The sequence below is a fragment of the Fringilla coelebs genome (assembly GCF_963513975.1).
Source record: "Fringilla coelebs genome assembly, chromosome: 3".
In the NCBI taxonomy this organism is placed as follows: domain Eukaryota; kingdom Metazoa; phylum Chordata; class Aves; order Passeriformes; family Fringillidae; genus Fringilla; species Fringilla coelebs.
The window spans coordinates 27,132,484-27,150,497 of record NC_140030.1 but is presented as its reverse complement, the minus strand read 5'-3'; the positions used below and the strand labels follow the sequence as shown (position 1 = coordinate 27,150,497).

General features: G+C 37.0%; 1 protein-coding gene across 1 annotated transcript in view; it reads left to right on the top strand.

Moving 5' to 3' along the window:
• The window catches only part of EYS (eyes shut homolog), a gene marked incomplete at both ends in the record, with an annotated part of 593,802 nt that overhangs the window by 492,506 nt on the left and 83,282 nt on the right, over positions 1-18,014 (top strand). Inside the window, one exon of the mRNA XM_084202609.1 lies at positions 1,424-1,644. Coding sequence (XP_084058735.1) covers positions 1,424-1,644 — 221 coding nt within the window. The remainder of the gene's footprint in view (positions 1-1,423; positions 1,645-18,014) is intronic.

The following is an 18,014-nucleotide window of genomic DNA, read 5'->3' as shown; positions in this document are numbered from 1 at the left end:
GAAACACTGCTCTTAATCACAGACACTTTGTCATGCAGTCCAATGCTTTGCTTAATTTTTGAAAGAGATTCACAAGCAGAGAGAAAATGTTTGCCAACACTACTTACAAATCTTGTCTATCACTGCAGTGTTTCATAGCTTTGTTTGAAAGGGGATAAAGTCAAGTGATCTGAAATGAATTCAACAAGTGCAGAGCTACAGTCTTTGAATTCCTTTGGTATGAAAAATCTGATTTCAATTTATCCATGCTCTAAAAGAGCTAGGTTTTTTCTTTTCCCCTTCAGAATGAAAGATGCTAAGTAGAAGAATATCTGGTAGTATTCACATTCATTGTATCACAAAATTTCGCTTGAAAATGTTGGCAACATAGTTCCAGGACTGACAAAAGTAATACTGGAAACAGCAAAGCAAAAATCATATGGGTGTGTGAATTCCAGATACATCAATGGGATGTTTTCCTCCTGTTTCTACTTCTTCACAACTGTCTGAATATGATTGTGAAGTGGTTCTTCACTAAAAGTTACCCCCTCACATGTTTTACATATGCTATGATAATTTCTGATTCCATTGGATTATTCCTGCTTGACTTGCATGGGCTAGGTGTCACCCACTTTCTGGACTAATGGTATTGTACAAATAAATGCATTGCTGTGTGATGCAATTCTTTTTCAGTATAATTTTTTTTCAGTTCCTAAGGATTGGCAGGCACTTAGCAAATGAACTCAGGAATGATGAAGTCCCATGTCAGAATTCCAGAAACTCAGGAATCAGCTTGAGGAGTGGAATTAAGAGTGTTAAAAGAGCCACAGATCATTTATGATGATTAAGAGCTTGAATCCTAAGTCAGGCAACAGAGGAATTACCATAGAGAACACTAATATGATTTGGTCAGACCCTGTGTGAAAAATTTATTATTGTTTCTTTGCACCTTTGTAAGGATGTTCTATGCTTTTGGAAATGTGAAAATTTCCTTTTTTTTTCCCCTTGGGCTTCAGTATAACAGTCTATTTTCTGTCACTCATTAAAAAAACTAAATTTTTTTTTTCTGAATTCCCCTTGTCTTGGGATCCCACAGATCCCAGGTCCTAAAGGAAATGTCTTCAAATCTACAGCTTCTCTTGTTTTCCTGCACCAAACTTCAGCCATGAATGTTCAACTCAACCTGTAGGATGAGGGTATCCATGTAAAAAACTTACCATGTTCACTGGTTAATGCTGAGAAGTCCAGGGATACATACATAGATTCCAGGGATGTATGTTGTCTTATATACATTTTTTAAAGTAATTGTTTCAGAAGGTATCAGAGTTTTTGGCCATCTTCAAGTAATGATTATTTCCTTTATCAGTATTTATTGTTCTTTCATTATTTATAATAATATCACAAATCCCATTTTTTTCTGACAAGTCTCTTTTTGTTTCTGCAGACCAACTTTGGATCAATCTTCCTTGGAAAGGTTCCTGTTCATGAGGAGGTTCATCGATGTGCTGGGCAGATATATGGTTATAAAGGATGCATTAGGGATTTTCAAGTTAACCACAAAGAGTTGTTCATCATAGATGAGGCTCTTGAAGGAAGGAATGTTGAGAACTGCAATGTTCCAATATGTGATTATCATCCATGTCACAATGGCGGGACCTGCACCAGGTAAGAGGTATTTCTTTACCCATTTTATTGTTCATTCTTGATGAAAAATTACTATAATTTTCTCTGTAATGAAATAATCACCAACCTTTTGTCCTGTTAATTTCAAATATAAAATGTGACATCTTCATGCCAGCCAGAGAGATATAACACTTTATTTGCTTGCATGAAAAGTGATATAAATGACATTGTCCACACAGGATATATATTTTGTTGAAGCCAGAATTCCTTTGCAACCAACCAGATCAGTGCTGCTACAAGACTAAATGTGAACCTTTCTATAGACAGTTTGGACAGAAGGCACATAAGAGGTCATTCTTTTTCCTAACAACTCCATATCTTGCTCAGTTGTGTACCTTCACACATCTTCATGGTGTGTTCCTGGGTGCAATGTTCATCATCATGCTATGGGAACACAAACAAGTGACTTTCTTGTTCCCCTTCAGCATGTGTGAAAACATATTGTCAAAGAAACTTTGAAAGCTAAGGTGCATCGTGCTGAAAGAGGAAATGGAGTCTGAAAGAGAGATGAGTTAAAAGAACAGAGGATGTTGGTTCAGTTGAATGATGGTTCGGTAGGAGCACAGTAACTTTTTAAGCCATAGCAACCTGATCATTATCTAAGGAACTCAGCATTTAAACATAAACAAAATGTTCAGAAATGATAGAACTTATGAAGTAGCTGCCAAATTTTTAAAAAATTGTACTTCACTTCAAGGCAAATGCTGAACAGAACAGTTTAAAGTTCTTTTGATGTTCTGGGCCACTGTGTGTTTCTTAGATTGAGGAGATCTTGAACAAATTTTTGAGGGACTTCTCTGCCTCTTGATTGATATGAACACACAAAGAACACAAAACAGATCTTTGATCTCTAAGTCTTGATTGACTAGAGCACAAATGAAAGCAAGGTAGTTTTATGAAAACACACAATTTGCCTACCAGTCTGATGAAACTGAGTGTGTATTTTGGAGTAGTGAATCTGGTTTTTCTCTGTTGGTTTTTACTGTATCTCTGCCACTCTACTGCTTGTCTTGTCAGCTCCCAGTATGGAATGCTGTTTCGTTTGAATTTGTGTCCTGAATAATTCATGAGGATTGGATTTATTTCCTCCCTTTCTGCTTCCCAGCTGCTGGCCTGGGCCCTTTTCAGAAATGTTTTTGTTTTGAAATAGGTCACTTCTCTTCTGCCCAGAGGTGTCATGGAAGACTGGCATGTGCAAGCCAGGGATAAGTGGCTGTGCAGTAGCACAGTTTTCATGATTTTCTACAACAGCCAGCTGATTTTCAGGGACAACCTTCTCCAAACCCAAGAATTATTCAATCCAATAAGGAGGAAATCAACTGCCAGCAAGCCTGAACAGATTAATAAGATGCTTCTGACAAAACTCAAACATTAAAACTTTCTATACAAGAGATAGAAACAAGGCCAGGTGACCAGGAAAGAGTACAGAGAAAAAATCCAGGTCCACAGATATGGAGCTGGAAAGCCAAAGCCCTTCTGGAAATTAATCTGGCAGATATGGGCAGGGCAAGACCAAAAGCTTCTACAAGGATGTCAGCAGCAAAAGGAAGACCTAGGAAAATGTAGGGTTGCTGCTGAATGGGGAAAAATTCTTGGGACAAAGGATTCAGGAAAGACTGAAGTGCCTTCTTTGCCTCAGTCTTTATGCATAACTGGGCTCCAGGAATCTTATTCCTCTCCTGTAGGAGAAAGTCTGAAGAAAAGAAGATTTACACTGGGTGGACGAGAATCAGATTAGAGAGTTTTTAAATCAACTGGACATATATCCGTGGGACCTGATGGGATTCACACATGAGGGATGAGGGAACTATCTGGTGTCATAGCAAGATTTTTGCCATGTGTTTCACTTACACTGCTTAATGGCAAAAAGAAAAAAAAAAGTATATTTTTCATTGCATTTAATTCTTCAGGTGCTTGGCAACTAGTTAGTGGGTTTTCTTCTAAAAGACCATTAAGTATTATATAGCAACTATCTCTGCCATGTTTTTTTAAGGAAGACGAGTTTGTCAACTCATATTGCTGGGTATAGACAGGTGTGGTTTTAAGAAACATTTTTTATAGTTGTTCTGAAAAGATATTTACTTGCATGTGCAAGGGTGACTTGGGAAGGCAGACAATGCAAGTCCAAATGTGCCCCACTTCCTCTTTCTTACCCCCTGTTTGATACCCTGAGCATGATGCTGCATGGTCTGGGATGTCACCTGGATCAGTTGGGGTCAGCTTTCCTGGCTCTGTCTCCTTCCAACTCCTTGTGCTGCCCCAGCCCCTGAACTGGTGTGGTAGGGTGAGGAGCAGAAAGGGCTTGACTGTGTAATCAACTCAGTGTTCAGCACAAATGTAAAACACAGCCCCACACCAGACAGCTACTGTGTACAATATTAATTCTATCCCAGCCAAAGCCTGCACAATAGAACAAAAACCATTTGTTTCAAAAGTTTTAAACATATGTTGCATCAGATGAATGTTTCAGTAGAAATCTAAATTTTTTATTCTTTATATAGTCATTATGTATTAGATTAAAAACCAAAACAGTCTAACTATGTAAATGCTCTACTCCTTTTAAAAACATTTTTTCAAATTTCCTAGCTCTTTTACAGCACTTTATGCTAAGGTGGAATTCCAGATTAATTTCAGAGGGGGGAAAACAGCAACTATTCTGTAAATTTAAGGGTTTGATGCCACAAAGTTCTACAGAATTCAAAGCTCATTGCATTTGGATGTGTTTGAAATGGACATGGAAAGATTAACCTAGGAAGCTCTTAATATTCTGTGTGGCCCCCTGATCATATGAGCCAGATGTTGCAAACCAAGCTTAGTGTTAATTAAGGAGACACATCTGTGTGTGGGAAATAAACTCACAAAATCACCTCACCAATGATTTGACAATTATGTCAGCCGCTACACTAGTAGCAGTTGATTAATGCATTTGTTTTAAATTTTATAAAGACTCAAAAAATGTAAACACACACAAGCTTAGCTTTTATAGTGTAGAATACAATCTCAAAGTTAATTGCTCCCACAAACAATCATGTTTGCTGTGTCTCAAACTATTCTCACAGTGATTATTCGTACTGTTGTTATTCTTCATGTATTGATGCAGCAGATGGGTCCATTAATGTTAATCAATTAACCAAGACTGAAAAATCAAACTCAATTAGCAATAAATTTCAATAGAGAGACACTTATCTTCAGATTTTGACTTCCACGTATGCTGTAATCAACAAAAATATACAAGGAATTTAAATTTTCTATTTTCATCTCCGGACAATATAAGAGATACCTTCCTAGATATGTAGGTCTCATTTGAATTATCCTTTTTAGCTATAAGTAGAGAAACACATATTTTAAAGCATACTTCAGAAATTGTCTGTTTTCTGCATTCTGGGAAATCATGTACTTCCTCTTTAGCCTTTAAGAACAGATCACTAAATGAAAATTTTCATCCAAACTCTTCTAAAGTTCATCTGGTAACATTTTGAATGTCTTTTAGAAAAAAAAATGCTGAGGAGACCAGATTAAGGGATTTAACAAATTTTGTGGTGTCCTTTTAGTATATATCCTGAATATTAATTAAACAGTAGAAAGGATAATTATGAATGTGAATTTTTAGGAGAAAAAAGAAAGACGTTAAGCTGTAGACCTTGGAGACACAAAAATGTTCTTTTCAAAATTTTTTACATCTCCTTTTTTATTTCAAATGCTAGTCCTGATGATCTTTTTCCAGCCATGTGCCAAAAATGCATTTATGCTTGCTTATGCCCATAAGCCAAAACTGTGTGTAATAGTAGGTTTCAGCTGAAAGTATTAATCTAAAGATAGGCTTGTATGCCTTTATTCATTATTTTCTCACATTTTCAGCACAGAGCTGCAGTCAGCTTGCAAAATCTGGTTTGTGTGGTTTTTGACCTAAAGATAGAATTGTTACCCTAGAACTTCAAACTAAGGAACACTGAAGCATTTCTCCAAAACTAGCAAGAGTATGGCAGGTCAAATTTTTAGAATTGTTCATAGATTTTCTCTCACTGCTTTAGTTGTAGGTTGTTTTGGGTAAGAAAGGTACCAGCTAGTCATAAATAACAGAATTTATCATATATCAATAAACTTTTTATAGATGTGTTTTGTAGATTAAGTGACTCAGGCCAACATATTAGCTAGAACATCAGTTTTTGGGGGTTTTTACCAATCTAAATACTAGTTCACATCCATATTAAGTTCAGAATTAATGATTAAATTCCATTGTATTCAGGTTTTGCCAAAAGATAAACCAAAGGGATTAAAATTCATCTTAGTTGATCTTCAAATGAAGAAAATTTCCAGATGGGAGTTGTTTGCCCTCACAACTTTTCAGAAATTGCAACAAATGCAGTTATGCATGCTGATTTGTATGAAGAAGATAACCTGCTTCCTTTTAAAGGGGTGATTTTTAGGCAGATTTCTCAATACCAATGATGCTCACATTTTACAACTCCAGAAATGGATGTTGGGATGATGATAATGGTGATAATGATGATGATGATTAACGCTTACACATACCACTATTTAGGAAGACTAGTTGGGAGACTTGATTTTTTGGGGTCCTGATCTTTTTATGAGATTAGATATTGTAGTGGGAGTTTGGTACTTAAGAAAGAGATTCACACTTGGAAATCTATTGCTTTTTTCTATTACTTACCTCAAATTTGATTTTGGAGAATAAAATAATTAATTTAAATTTATTTCCAAGCTGTTTCCTTTTTCTGGAAGAGAGATTGTTCATCCTTTTTGGTTTCTCATGATCTTTGGAAAAATTAATGCCATTTTCATTAAGAAAAAAAAATAGTATTGAGGAGGCTAAAAGATAATTCCATAATGACCAAAAATCCTGTTGGATGTGTGTTTGTTGCATCATATTCTCACAAGAAAATCAAATAAGCAAAAGAAAAAAATTTCATTTCTAGTTTTCCTAACACTAAGTGTTCAGAGGTAGAGAATTCATTTACCTAGGCTGATCTTTCTGGTAGAAGGAATTAATTTGGCTTAAGTCCTGTATAAAAACTCTCCACACTGTTTTTCTGGATAAAATCTGCATTTCTCCTACATTAGTTTTCCTTAAATAAGAACAGAAAACTAAAATGTAATGCCTTCTAGCCCTTGAAGATTAGACAGTAAACTGTTCTAATCTACAATTTTGTTAGGATATCTGTTTCAAGACTGAATTAATTGAACAAGGTGTGTCTCAGTCTTTGCATCAGAAATAGATTCCCATTTTATCATATTTAATTTCTTGGGCATTGTATTCCTCAGATTATAGTACCATGGAGGAAAAATTTGACAAAGAAACCCAAGCCGTATTCCATTAAGCTGACAGCATTAAGTGATGATTTTAGATTTTAAACAAAGTGGTTTAGATTTTAAACAAAACATCTGTAAGACCTCAGGAAATTTTATGATGATAATGTATGGGAACACAGCAAAATATAAAATCATAAATTTTGTTGGATATACTAGTATTGAACTAATATTCTTTTCAAATAAGCATTTTTAAAATATGGGACTTCTTTACTAGTGATTAAAATGAGGTACTCTCTTCAGAATTTATTTGCTTCAGAACATAATTTTATCTTAGAAATACTGTTGTAATAACAAATTCTGGCAATTGAAAAATAATCCAAACAAGCAAGTTAGACAAAGTGATATTCAAACCATAAAGCATTCTGCTTCTAATTGAGGTGGTATTGTAGTGATTCTGTTAAAAATGTTTGTGGGAAAATCAATTTTTTATGTTCTCAGATCCAGAGATTTAGTATCCGATTAGTGTGAAAAGTGGCACGCTGAAAACAGTGCACGTAAGAAAATCAAGGACCAAAAATATGTAGGGCTTCAAATTCCTCTTTAGATAATGTGCAGGCTGTGCACAAAATTTTTTACACATCATGTTATATATCATCTCTATTGAATTTTACTTAAATCAGAGAAGCTGCCATTGCTAAAATTTTACTGGGGTATTGAAATACCAGTAAATGCCATTATTATACCAGACATCTTGGAACGTTTTGACTGAATGCCTAGAAATTCCATGTAGCATTATTTCTGCGAATTACAGCAGAACCAAATCAGCATTTCTGATAGCTTTAATTCCTGAAGGGGTATCTAGTTTGAAGCTTTAAAATACAACAGAGCAGCAAAATTAATGGAATACTTTTCTAAGGCAAGTGAGATGTTTAAGCATAAGTAGAAATACTCAAAACACTATTCATACAAATTGGAGAAGTAGCGTGCAGATTCTTAGAAGAATTTCATTTCACTATGAATCCTGACAAATGGTAGAGCTCAGACTGTTTGCTATAAGGTATATCATGTAATATATGTATGAAAACTGACTAGTGTGTCGTATTCATTGCACTAACGGTTTTCCAAAATTCCACGTACATAACCCTTTCAGTATAAGCCTTTCTGAGGACCCAAGCTCAGAGAGTGGTGGTGAACAGTTACACCCATGTGTCAGCCAGTCACTAGTGAGGTTCCCCAAGACTCAGTGTTGGGCCCAGTCCTGTTTAATATCTGTATTGATGATCTGGATGAGGGGATGGTGTGCACCCTCAATAAATTCAAAGACAGCATCAAGCTGGGTGGGAGAGTTGACCTGCTGAGGTCAGGAAAGTTGTGCAGAGGCACCTGGACAGGCTGGATCCATGGGTCGAGGCCAATTTTGTGAGGTTCAATAACACCAAGAGTCAGGTCCAACACTTGGGTCACAACAACCCCATGCAGAGCTCCAGGCTTGGAACAGAATGGCTGGAAAGCTGTGCAGAAGAAAAGCCCTGGACATGCTGGTTGACAGCAGCTGAGCATGAACCAGTGTGTGCCCAGGTGGCCAAGAGGGCCAGTGGCATCCTGTGTCAGCAATAGTGCTGCCAGCAGGAGCAGGATAGGAACTGGCCCTCTGTAATCAGCACTGGTGAGGCCACACCTCAAACCCTGTGTGCAGTTTTGAACCCTCCTTATAAGAAAGATTCTGAGGTGCTAGAGTGTGTCCAGGGAAGGGCAGTGGAGGTGGAGCTGTCCAGCCTGGAGAAAATTAGTCTTAGTGGGGACCTTATTGCTCTGTACAACAACCTGAAAATAGGTTGTAACAAGGTGAGTGTTTCCCTCTTCTCCCAATTAATAGGTGACAGAACTAGAGGAAATGGCCTCAGGTTGCAGTAGGGGAGATTTAGGTTGGATATTAAGGGAAATAAAATTACCAAAATATTTATATATTGGACCACACTGCCCAGGAAAGGGGTCAAATCACCAGATAATCTGCAGTATCTGTAATACATGTCAGAACATTTCTTCCTTTGCTGCTGACCTAACATGTACACCTACTTACTAGTTATAGATTTCTATGCTTGAGGTACTGAAAATTATAGATGGAGAACCACTAGTGTAGTTGATAGAGGCTGAATGGGTTAAAACTTCATTGTTCTGAATCCTTGTTTGGGAGGTTATCAATGAAAGAAAACAATGAGGCTTATCAAAGGTCACAGAACAGAACAGGTTTTGATTATGCTTTAGAGAAGCTTTCTTTGCCTTTGGTATCTTGTTAGCTTTGAGAAACATGCTTAGTATTCAAACAGAATTTGAGAAGTCTGGATATGAAGTATCATCTTGATATAGAAGGTTATCATGAGACCAGATTTGGTTTTGTGCTTTATTTCTTTCTAAGGAAGCACTTATTTAAGTTTGCCTTTTAGAAATATAAAAAATGTTTTGTTTTGTTTGTTTTGTTTGTTTTTTAATGGGAAACCATTTTTTTTTTTTAATTTAATAAAGCCAGCCAACTTTGTTACCATCTGAAAACATAAATATACATAGTGGTACCACAATAATCACGAGAGTTTCATGCTCCATGTGTATGGATATATGGATATAATGTATTTAGATTAGGTGTCTTTTTAGTAGCCAAACCTAGCTAAAAGACAGCTTTTAGGAAGCAGAAAGGCAGAAACAGAGGAGACATTCTGCCAAAAGATCCATAAGTGTCCAGCTGACTATTCAAAGGCAAAGGTAACTAGTACTTCACTTTTTTCTCAGACCCCATTGGAATGGGCCAGTACCTGAGGTGTTTATACTGTCTTCCTCACAACTGGCTTCAGTTATATCAGGCCTTGCATGTTGTGAAGAAGGGACTTTGTTTTTTTGGTTTTTTTTTTTAACCAGGGAAGACTTGTAGAAGTTGTGCATTACTCTGAAGTGAAGGGGCACATAGAAGATCAATATGTTATTTTATTCTCAAAACATCCAGAGACTTAAGAATTACCTGGTGTCCTGCTGGAAAATTAGTACATCGCTCTTCAGGAAAGACTGTCTTGGATAAAAAATATGTATGAAACAGCCACTTTTGAAGACTGAGAAAATAGGTAAAATCCCCCAAAGACACATGAACTGGATTACATTGGGAGTGAATTCTATCAATTAAATATAAATGAACAGCATTTGTTCAAGATGCGTGAGTGCTGTCCTATAAATAAAATACTTTTTTTTCTTGCAATCTTAGCAATTAGAATAATAGAATAATTAAGGTTGGGAAAGACCTTCAAGACCACCTAGTCCAACCTTTGACCAATCTCCACCTTGCCAACTAGATCATATAACTGAGTGCCATCTCCAGTTATTTCCTGAGCACTGACAGGGGTGATGACTCTACCACTTCCCTAGCTGTCTATTCCAGTGCTTAACCACCTTTCTATTCAGTGAGGAAATTCTTCCTGAAGTCCAACTTGAACCTCTCCTGACATAGCTTAAGGCCATCTCCTCTTGTCCTGTCCCTTGCTAGCTGAGAGATGAGCCTGACCCCCACCTGACTGCAGCCTCCTTCCAGGGAGTTGAAGGGAGGAAAAAGGTCTCCCCGAGACTCCATTTCTCCAGGATAAGAAACCCCAGCTACCACAGCTGCTCTTCCTATGATTTACTCTCTAGACCAGTTCTTCAGCAGCTCAGCTGTCCTTCTCTGGACACACTCCAGCACCTCAGTGTCCTTCTTGTGTTGAGGGAGGGTCCAGAAGTGAATACAGACTCAAGGTGCAGCCTCACCAGTGCCAAGCACAGGGGGACAATCATTGTCCTAGTCCTGCTGGCCACACTGTTGCTGATATAGGCCAGGATGCTATTGGCCTTCTTGGCCACCTGGGCACACTGCTGGCTCCTATTCTCAGCTTTAATTTAATTTTTTTTTTCTGAATTATTCATGAGGTCTGGAAAAGACCAAGGGAAAATACACAGAAATAAGCTATAGAATGGTATATGATCAATAACAGAGATATTCAATCTAAATAAATTCTTCAGCAAGGGGGTTTGAGTTACAAATGGTTAGCATTTTGAGCTCAGGTCTTAAAATAAAACATGAAGACTACTATCTGTAGCCTGGATAATATCCATTAATTATTCTGTTTTGCAGTAGAACATAATATGTTAGTATAGCATGATTGAATTTCAGTTTTCAGATATGTCCAATAATTCTTTCATTTTTTCATTCCAGGTTGGAGCCTAAGTATGGTAGTTCATTAACCCAGACTTAAGCACTTCCCTGGATACCTTCAGGGATTAATTATAGACATCATATCTTACCAAAATATTCAGAGATTGATTTAAATCCCAAAATTCACCCTAAGCTCATTTTCATCATGTTATCATTTTGTGCAAGCCAGATTTTTTTTCTTTACATTCATTAGTATTCAGGATATTGTTACATGGATCAGAGTCACTACCTGGAAAAAAATACTAACGTAGTGGAGAGAACAAACTGTTTAGAAAAATCTAGGGTAAATTGAACTGAAAATCATTTGCAGTTAAGAACCATTAACAAATAAATTGTGTATTGTAAAGGGGATTACCTTTTTTAAACTCTTTTCAGCTTTCCCTCAAGTGGATTTCATGGAGAAATTAAAGTGAAAATTTGCCAAATGGTTGGAATCTCCCACTCTGCTCCTTCAGGCACACAGTCCATAAGGTGGTTTTACTCCAAATTTTATGATACATTTAGAGCTGTTAATTTAATGAATTCCTTTTTCCTCTCAGGTCATGCCCAATACAAATGTATTCTCCTATTATCCAAAAAATGGTATTAAAAAACAACAGCAACAACAAAAACAACAACAAATCCTCCCTGGTGATTAATACCAAACCTGCAAATTAGTCAGAAGGTCTAAATGCCCCCACTGCCCAGCTTGGAGAAAGCACAGAAAAAGAGTTCCAAACCATTTCCTTTTCCTGATGCTTTCTCTAGGTTTCTGATTCAGGCAGTACAATTCTTATACCCTCATCTTCCCCAGGGTGAAATTTGCCTACTTAAGATTCACTTAAACCATGAGGCACAGCTGAAGTGGGACACAGGACACAGTAAACAGCTCGTTGCTTTGTCGCTGTTTCAGGGATGATGGAGCAAGAATGCAATATATAAACATGCAGTAAGTTAAAAGTAGCCACTCATATTTAAAATCCTGCTGCAGTCTTTGAGTATCATTGCTATTTCCCTGCTTTAAAGAACAATGAGGTAGACAAACTGTTTCACAGATACCTATTTGATTGTTAGGCATTAAAATTCTTTGAGTGGACAAACATTTTTGACATTGAAATGGAACTTTAGTATGCATGCCTAAACTGCAGTGAAAAAGACAAGGCAATCAGGAGCTTATTTTGTTAGCTTTACAAGCGTCGAAACTCAGCATCCAGATTTATAAGGTGGTAGTTATGGCAGCTCAAAATTCAAGGCTGAATTCTAACATTGGTTTTCAGCTTCAGCAAATGCTCTCTGGATCCTGCTGTGTTTCACTTAATAGCAAGGACAAGTGAATTCCATCTGTAGGAGAGCATGTTTTACATAGAAGCTACTGCAAGGCAAGAGTCAATACTGAAATGGAGCAGGATTCAATATCTGGAAACTTTATTTATGGACAGTTGCTTGTTTGTGTTCAATCCGGTTTTTAAAGCTGGGGCGATGATTTAAGAGCAGATGTAGAGTTATAACACTCAGTTTTAAAATGAGAGGATGTTTGTTTTGTACTTTGATAGCAAAATGCTGTGATTTAATATGAACAAGATGGCGCTTGTGGTTAGGAACTAATCTTGCTAGGTGCAGAATATGTAAAAAATGGTAACTGAAATGAACATATCTTTATTTTTTAATCTGCCTACTAATATAGCTAAACCATCAATTTTTTAGGGGTAAATATTTGAGTAGTAGCAAAACCTGTTGGGTCTTATTATATCTTTATAATACATATATTGGAGAAAATATATTTATAAAGTGTATTCATAGGCAAATTGGTATACATGCATATATATTGATGTTGTTTATCAGTATGTTTTTCCCCATATTTTTGGGTGGGCTTTTTATAGTATGAATTGGGCAGTTCCTAAATCCTGGATGTTTAAATTGACAAGCATTTTCTGTAAGCTAGACTCGATAATATGTCTTTTTAGTAACTTGGGCAATATATATGTATTTCTCATATCCTTGACAATGATTGCATATGTATTCTATCAAGTTACACTGCAAAGCCAGGTACACATGCAATTAGCTTTCCTCAGACAAGAACACTGAGCCACACACCCAAAAAAACAGAGCATCACAAGGCCACTCACCACAAAATGCTCCAGCTTGCAAAAATAAAAGTGAATACAAAATGAGAAACATTGGGTTTATGTCAAATCTCATCTTTATGCTCTGGAGACATTTGGTTATACAATTATACACTGTCCAAGGGCCTGTGTATGCAAAATAACATTTTTCTGCAGAAAAAAATACCAAAACAAAAACAACAAAACAAAACTGAAAAAAAACCTAAAAAACAAACAAACAAACAAAATCTTAAGTAAATGGGTGCTTCATAAATCGCTTTTCTTTGCCAGGAAAATCCTACAATCCTTGGCTGTGAAAAATCCGTATTACCATATTTTGTTCTGCTGCCTCTTGAGTAAAACACTGCTCCGTGTCTCTAGGCTGGTTTTAGTCCTTCACCAGGCTGCGAGAGAGAAGAGCTGTGGGCTGCTGCCACCTACAGCTGGAGTGTCACTGGCTCCCTGCCGGGAAAACGGACCCAGCACTAAAGCCCTCTGGACAAAAAGCAGTAGATCACAGACCTGAGCTGAAGGAAGACTCTGCAGAGCTGGTAGTAATTGGGTTTAGCCAGCTCTTTATGACATTTAAATAAAACTGGGGTTACAGAGAAAGTAAATCCCCCAGTAGCATATTCCAGCAATTTGCTTCTCATAAAAGCATCTTCCTACTGGCAGTAGCTTGCAGAAATAAATTTCATAGAGAGGAGGAAAAAAACTCAGCTTCTGACAAACCTTGTGTCAGTTAACATTTGAAATGCTCTGAGATTTACCAGAAAGAAAAGAAAAAAAAATTATACTCTCTTGGGGTATATTTAATCACTGTGATATGTGTGTTGCAAATATTTTAAGATGCTCAGAATGTTGTCCCCTGTAACTTCCATCCCTCCTCCCCTTGCATTTATATATCTCTGGCTGTTAAAAAGGAAAAAAAAAATCACACTCTAGATTAAGACCTCAGGAGAGAAGGAATAATAGTGCCCAGTGGTGTGCCATTTTCTGTGACTGCTCCAACACTTATTGTTCTGAGCTTTATTGCAGTCTTTTTTTCAATAAGGAAAATATAGGGTTTCTTCCATCTAAACATTATTCTGTTCTGCTTAGCCTAGTAAATATTGGCATGACAAGCTCTGTGTGTATGGGAAGGATGGGAAATTGTTGCTTGTTTCCATTCAAGTATATCCTCTTTTTTCACTACTGCTGTGGTATCTGAGGGCTTTTTCCCTGTGCTCTCCTGATTTCATTTCACTTTCTATGCCACAATGAAGAAGAGAGCTCTGTGTGGACCGATCAGGCTACTTCACTCCCATAAAGGATTTCTTATGCAAATAGTCCCAGTGAGATGTAGCAAATCATGTGCTTTAGGAGAAATGCTGTGTTCATGGAAGTATTCTTTCATAGTGAGGTGTGTGAGTTCTTGCACATAGGCAAGAACCTGCACACTGCTGCTACTTTATTTTCATTGGCAGTCCAGAAAACAGGCTTTTTAATCTTGCATTTCTAATATTAAAATTAGGCTTGAGACCTGGTTTTCATTTCTGAAAGCAGAATGGGCATAAGAATAAACTGCAGGAGCACATTATGTTATTTAAAAAATAAAATCAACATATTCCAGCTGTGCTTCATTCTCCAGCCTGCTTTTTGTTTGAGCTAATGTATGCCTGCAATCAGCATTTCTTGAGAAAAATTATATTTCTTTTAACAGAAATTATGCACTGATATCTGAGTCACAGAGGATGATATTCTTTCAGGCAGCATCTCCAATTATCTTTCTTGACAGAGGATGTTAAGAGCATATTCCTCTCTGTCTAAATACTCTATTAGTTAATAATTAGTAATTGTACAATTCTGTGTTTACATATAAAGGAGGTTAATCTTCTGATGCAGTATTGGGATGTAATATTGCCAGTGGAAAAAGTAGAAAAATGGAATTTTGTTCTGATTTTACATCTGAGGTTACACCATTTGAGAGCACTGAGATTTCCTTGCCTTATGTGGAGTTACTCTGATTTATACTACTGAAATGAAAATCTAATCAAGCACCACAGCTGGATACATTCAACAGTTTTTGTTCACACAGAATAACTTTGGATTGTATTGATCTGCATTATAGAACTGAAGAGAAAACAGCAGGAGGGAAACCTGAAAAGCAGTGTCTCAATTAGAACCCAGTAAAAGTTCTTAAGGTGTTTTTTGCATTGCCATACTTGGCTTGATCACCCTCAGTAATCAATGAAGAACCTGCAGTCAGAATCATGGATAAAAATGTCTTGAACTTTTAAAGTGGTTTCTGAGGATAGAAGGTAAAGAGTTGGGGTAGAGGGGGATACCACCAAAACCACTGCCATCCTGTTGATTAAAAATGTGTCCAAATTTAATTATTCCTTTCAGAGTACAGCCAGCTAGAAGATAAGAGACAGGGTGGTACAACAAGAGAAGGAAAAAAGGTCATTGGTATTAAATATGATATTAAAAAACAACAAAAAAATTTGACTGCTAGATTAATTCTCTGTAGGACAGAAATTGCTGTGGTGTCCCTAGCTTGCTGCTACCGCCATGTGTGTCATACCAGTGGATGTCAGCTCAGTGAAACCAGGAAAAAGAGAAATCCACTTGCCTCCCACTTCTGGAACAAAGAAAAGGGCAAAACCTGTACTCCCTCTTGTGATGGCTGTCCTAGTCAAAAGTCTGTGTTGCTGAGAAGTCTGAGTATTCATCCTTTGGAAAAAAGAAGTCTTTTCACCATGAGGTGACATTGCAACCCTTACTAGAGAGTGGCTAAGGGATGCATGCAGGCCTGATGAATAACAGCAGGGATAGGCTGTAAGCTGTAAACTAATATCAAGCCACTTCTGTCACATTTGTCTTTCAATATTTCAGGCATTAACATGTATTTAATGTAGCTGAAGTACAATGGTTTGATGTGCTCCTTAGAGCCCACTCATAGCTGAATACATACTAGCTCATGCTTAATAAATCCAGCAATTTCTTTGCTCCAGCTTAAAATGGCTTCTGAATAAGTGCAGTGCAAGGAGGACAATTGCAAATAAACATTCTCAGGTCTCCCTATTTAAGAATGAGCACATAGAGGAGTACAAAATTGGCCTGTTTTCCCAATCTGACTTAATAATTTAATAATGATGATTTAATCAATATTATGTCCCAGAGCCACATCAATATGTACAAGAATCCAGCACCTCAAGGATATGTTACCGAGAGTAGACTTACTTGATTCAATTATTTATAATGATAGTATGTCAATAATCCTGATTTTTTTCATGAATTATTAACATTTTTCCCTCCTCCCTATCTTCCTGCTTTCTGGAAGGAGTTAATTATTACAAAGCTTTCAGCTATTACAGTGATCTTTAGCACAGAGAGTGGATACAATGATAGCATTCCTGAAGTATTACAACACTCTTCCTAAAAGAATTTTCCAATTAAAGCATTTAAATACAGGAAGATAATTTCCTTCCCACTCTGCTTACTTGGTTAAAGAAATGTATATTAACAAATTAAATAGTTTTGTTTGGCTCAGTTTTATCCTACAGAAGCGACAGTGAGGGTTTTTTCTTTCATCTGTGAGCATTTTACCTTTTCCTACAAGCAGTCACCATAGCTACTGGCAAATAGCATTATGTTTGCCTGATTTTCTCTGGTTTGACTACAGTTCTTTTTCAAGGAAAAAAAATAATGTAGCTTGGTTGTTTTCAGAGAACAGAAATCTTATGTAATAACCAATTAGTTCTGTCTGAAGAGTCAGAGTCTGAAAAAGGGAGGGCCCTCCTTTATTCTACAGAGAATGTCACTGTGAACCTTTGCATCTGGTTTTAGACACCTGAATGCTTCAAAGATTTTCTCCCATTAAGTGCTTTCATCTATGTTGGACTCAACTGGAAACAAATTTGCCACAGTACAATATTAATAATTATTCGGATGTCAACATTTGCAATTTTTTCTGCCTCCACCTATTTTCTCAATTTAGACAAACTTTAAGTTGTCTCAGACAGTAATTCAGGTTGCTTGCTTTCAACAACTTCCTAGCTCCAAGTGATGTGCAAAATTAGCTGGTACTTTCAGTTTGACTTAAGGATTTTCCTAAATGCATAAGTACAACAATCTGTGCATGTTCAGAATTACATAGTATAAGAAGAAAGATGCAGGCTATACTGGCAGTTCTTTATCTATCTTCAAATTTTGACAGGTATTCTTCACAGAGGAAAGCTGCTAAATTAATGTGGTTTGAATTGGGATAAATGTATTGATTTATTAATGACAAGTGACAATAAGTGAACCAAGAATTCAGGATCGGTATCAGCAATGCCACCAATAAACCACTACATCAGACACTGCAGAATGTTAATAAACACCTAAAAATTTCCATGAAACTTTCTATCAGTTATTTATACACACCCACACACAGGGTGTTCACACCCAGTCCCTCACAGGCAGTGTGGATTTTGCAAACACTCTGAAGTGTGGGTCTGCCACGTGCAGACCTTCCTGTGGAGATGTGGATGCTGAGCATGTCAGCACAAGGGGGAATGTCCTTAATCCTCAGTAGAGTATCTTTAGATAAGATATTAAGAAAAAATTCTTTACTGTGGGAGTGTGAGGCCCTGAAACAGAGAAGTTGTGGATGTCCCACCCCTGAAAGTATTCAAGGACAGGTTGGATGGTGCTCTAAGCAACCTGGGCTAGCAAAAGGTCATGTGAAGGTCCAACCCAGGTCATTCTATGTTTCTAAATCGTTTCTAGAAGTACTTTTCTGCCTA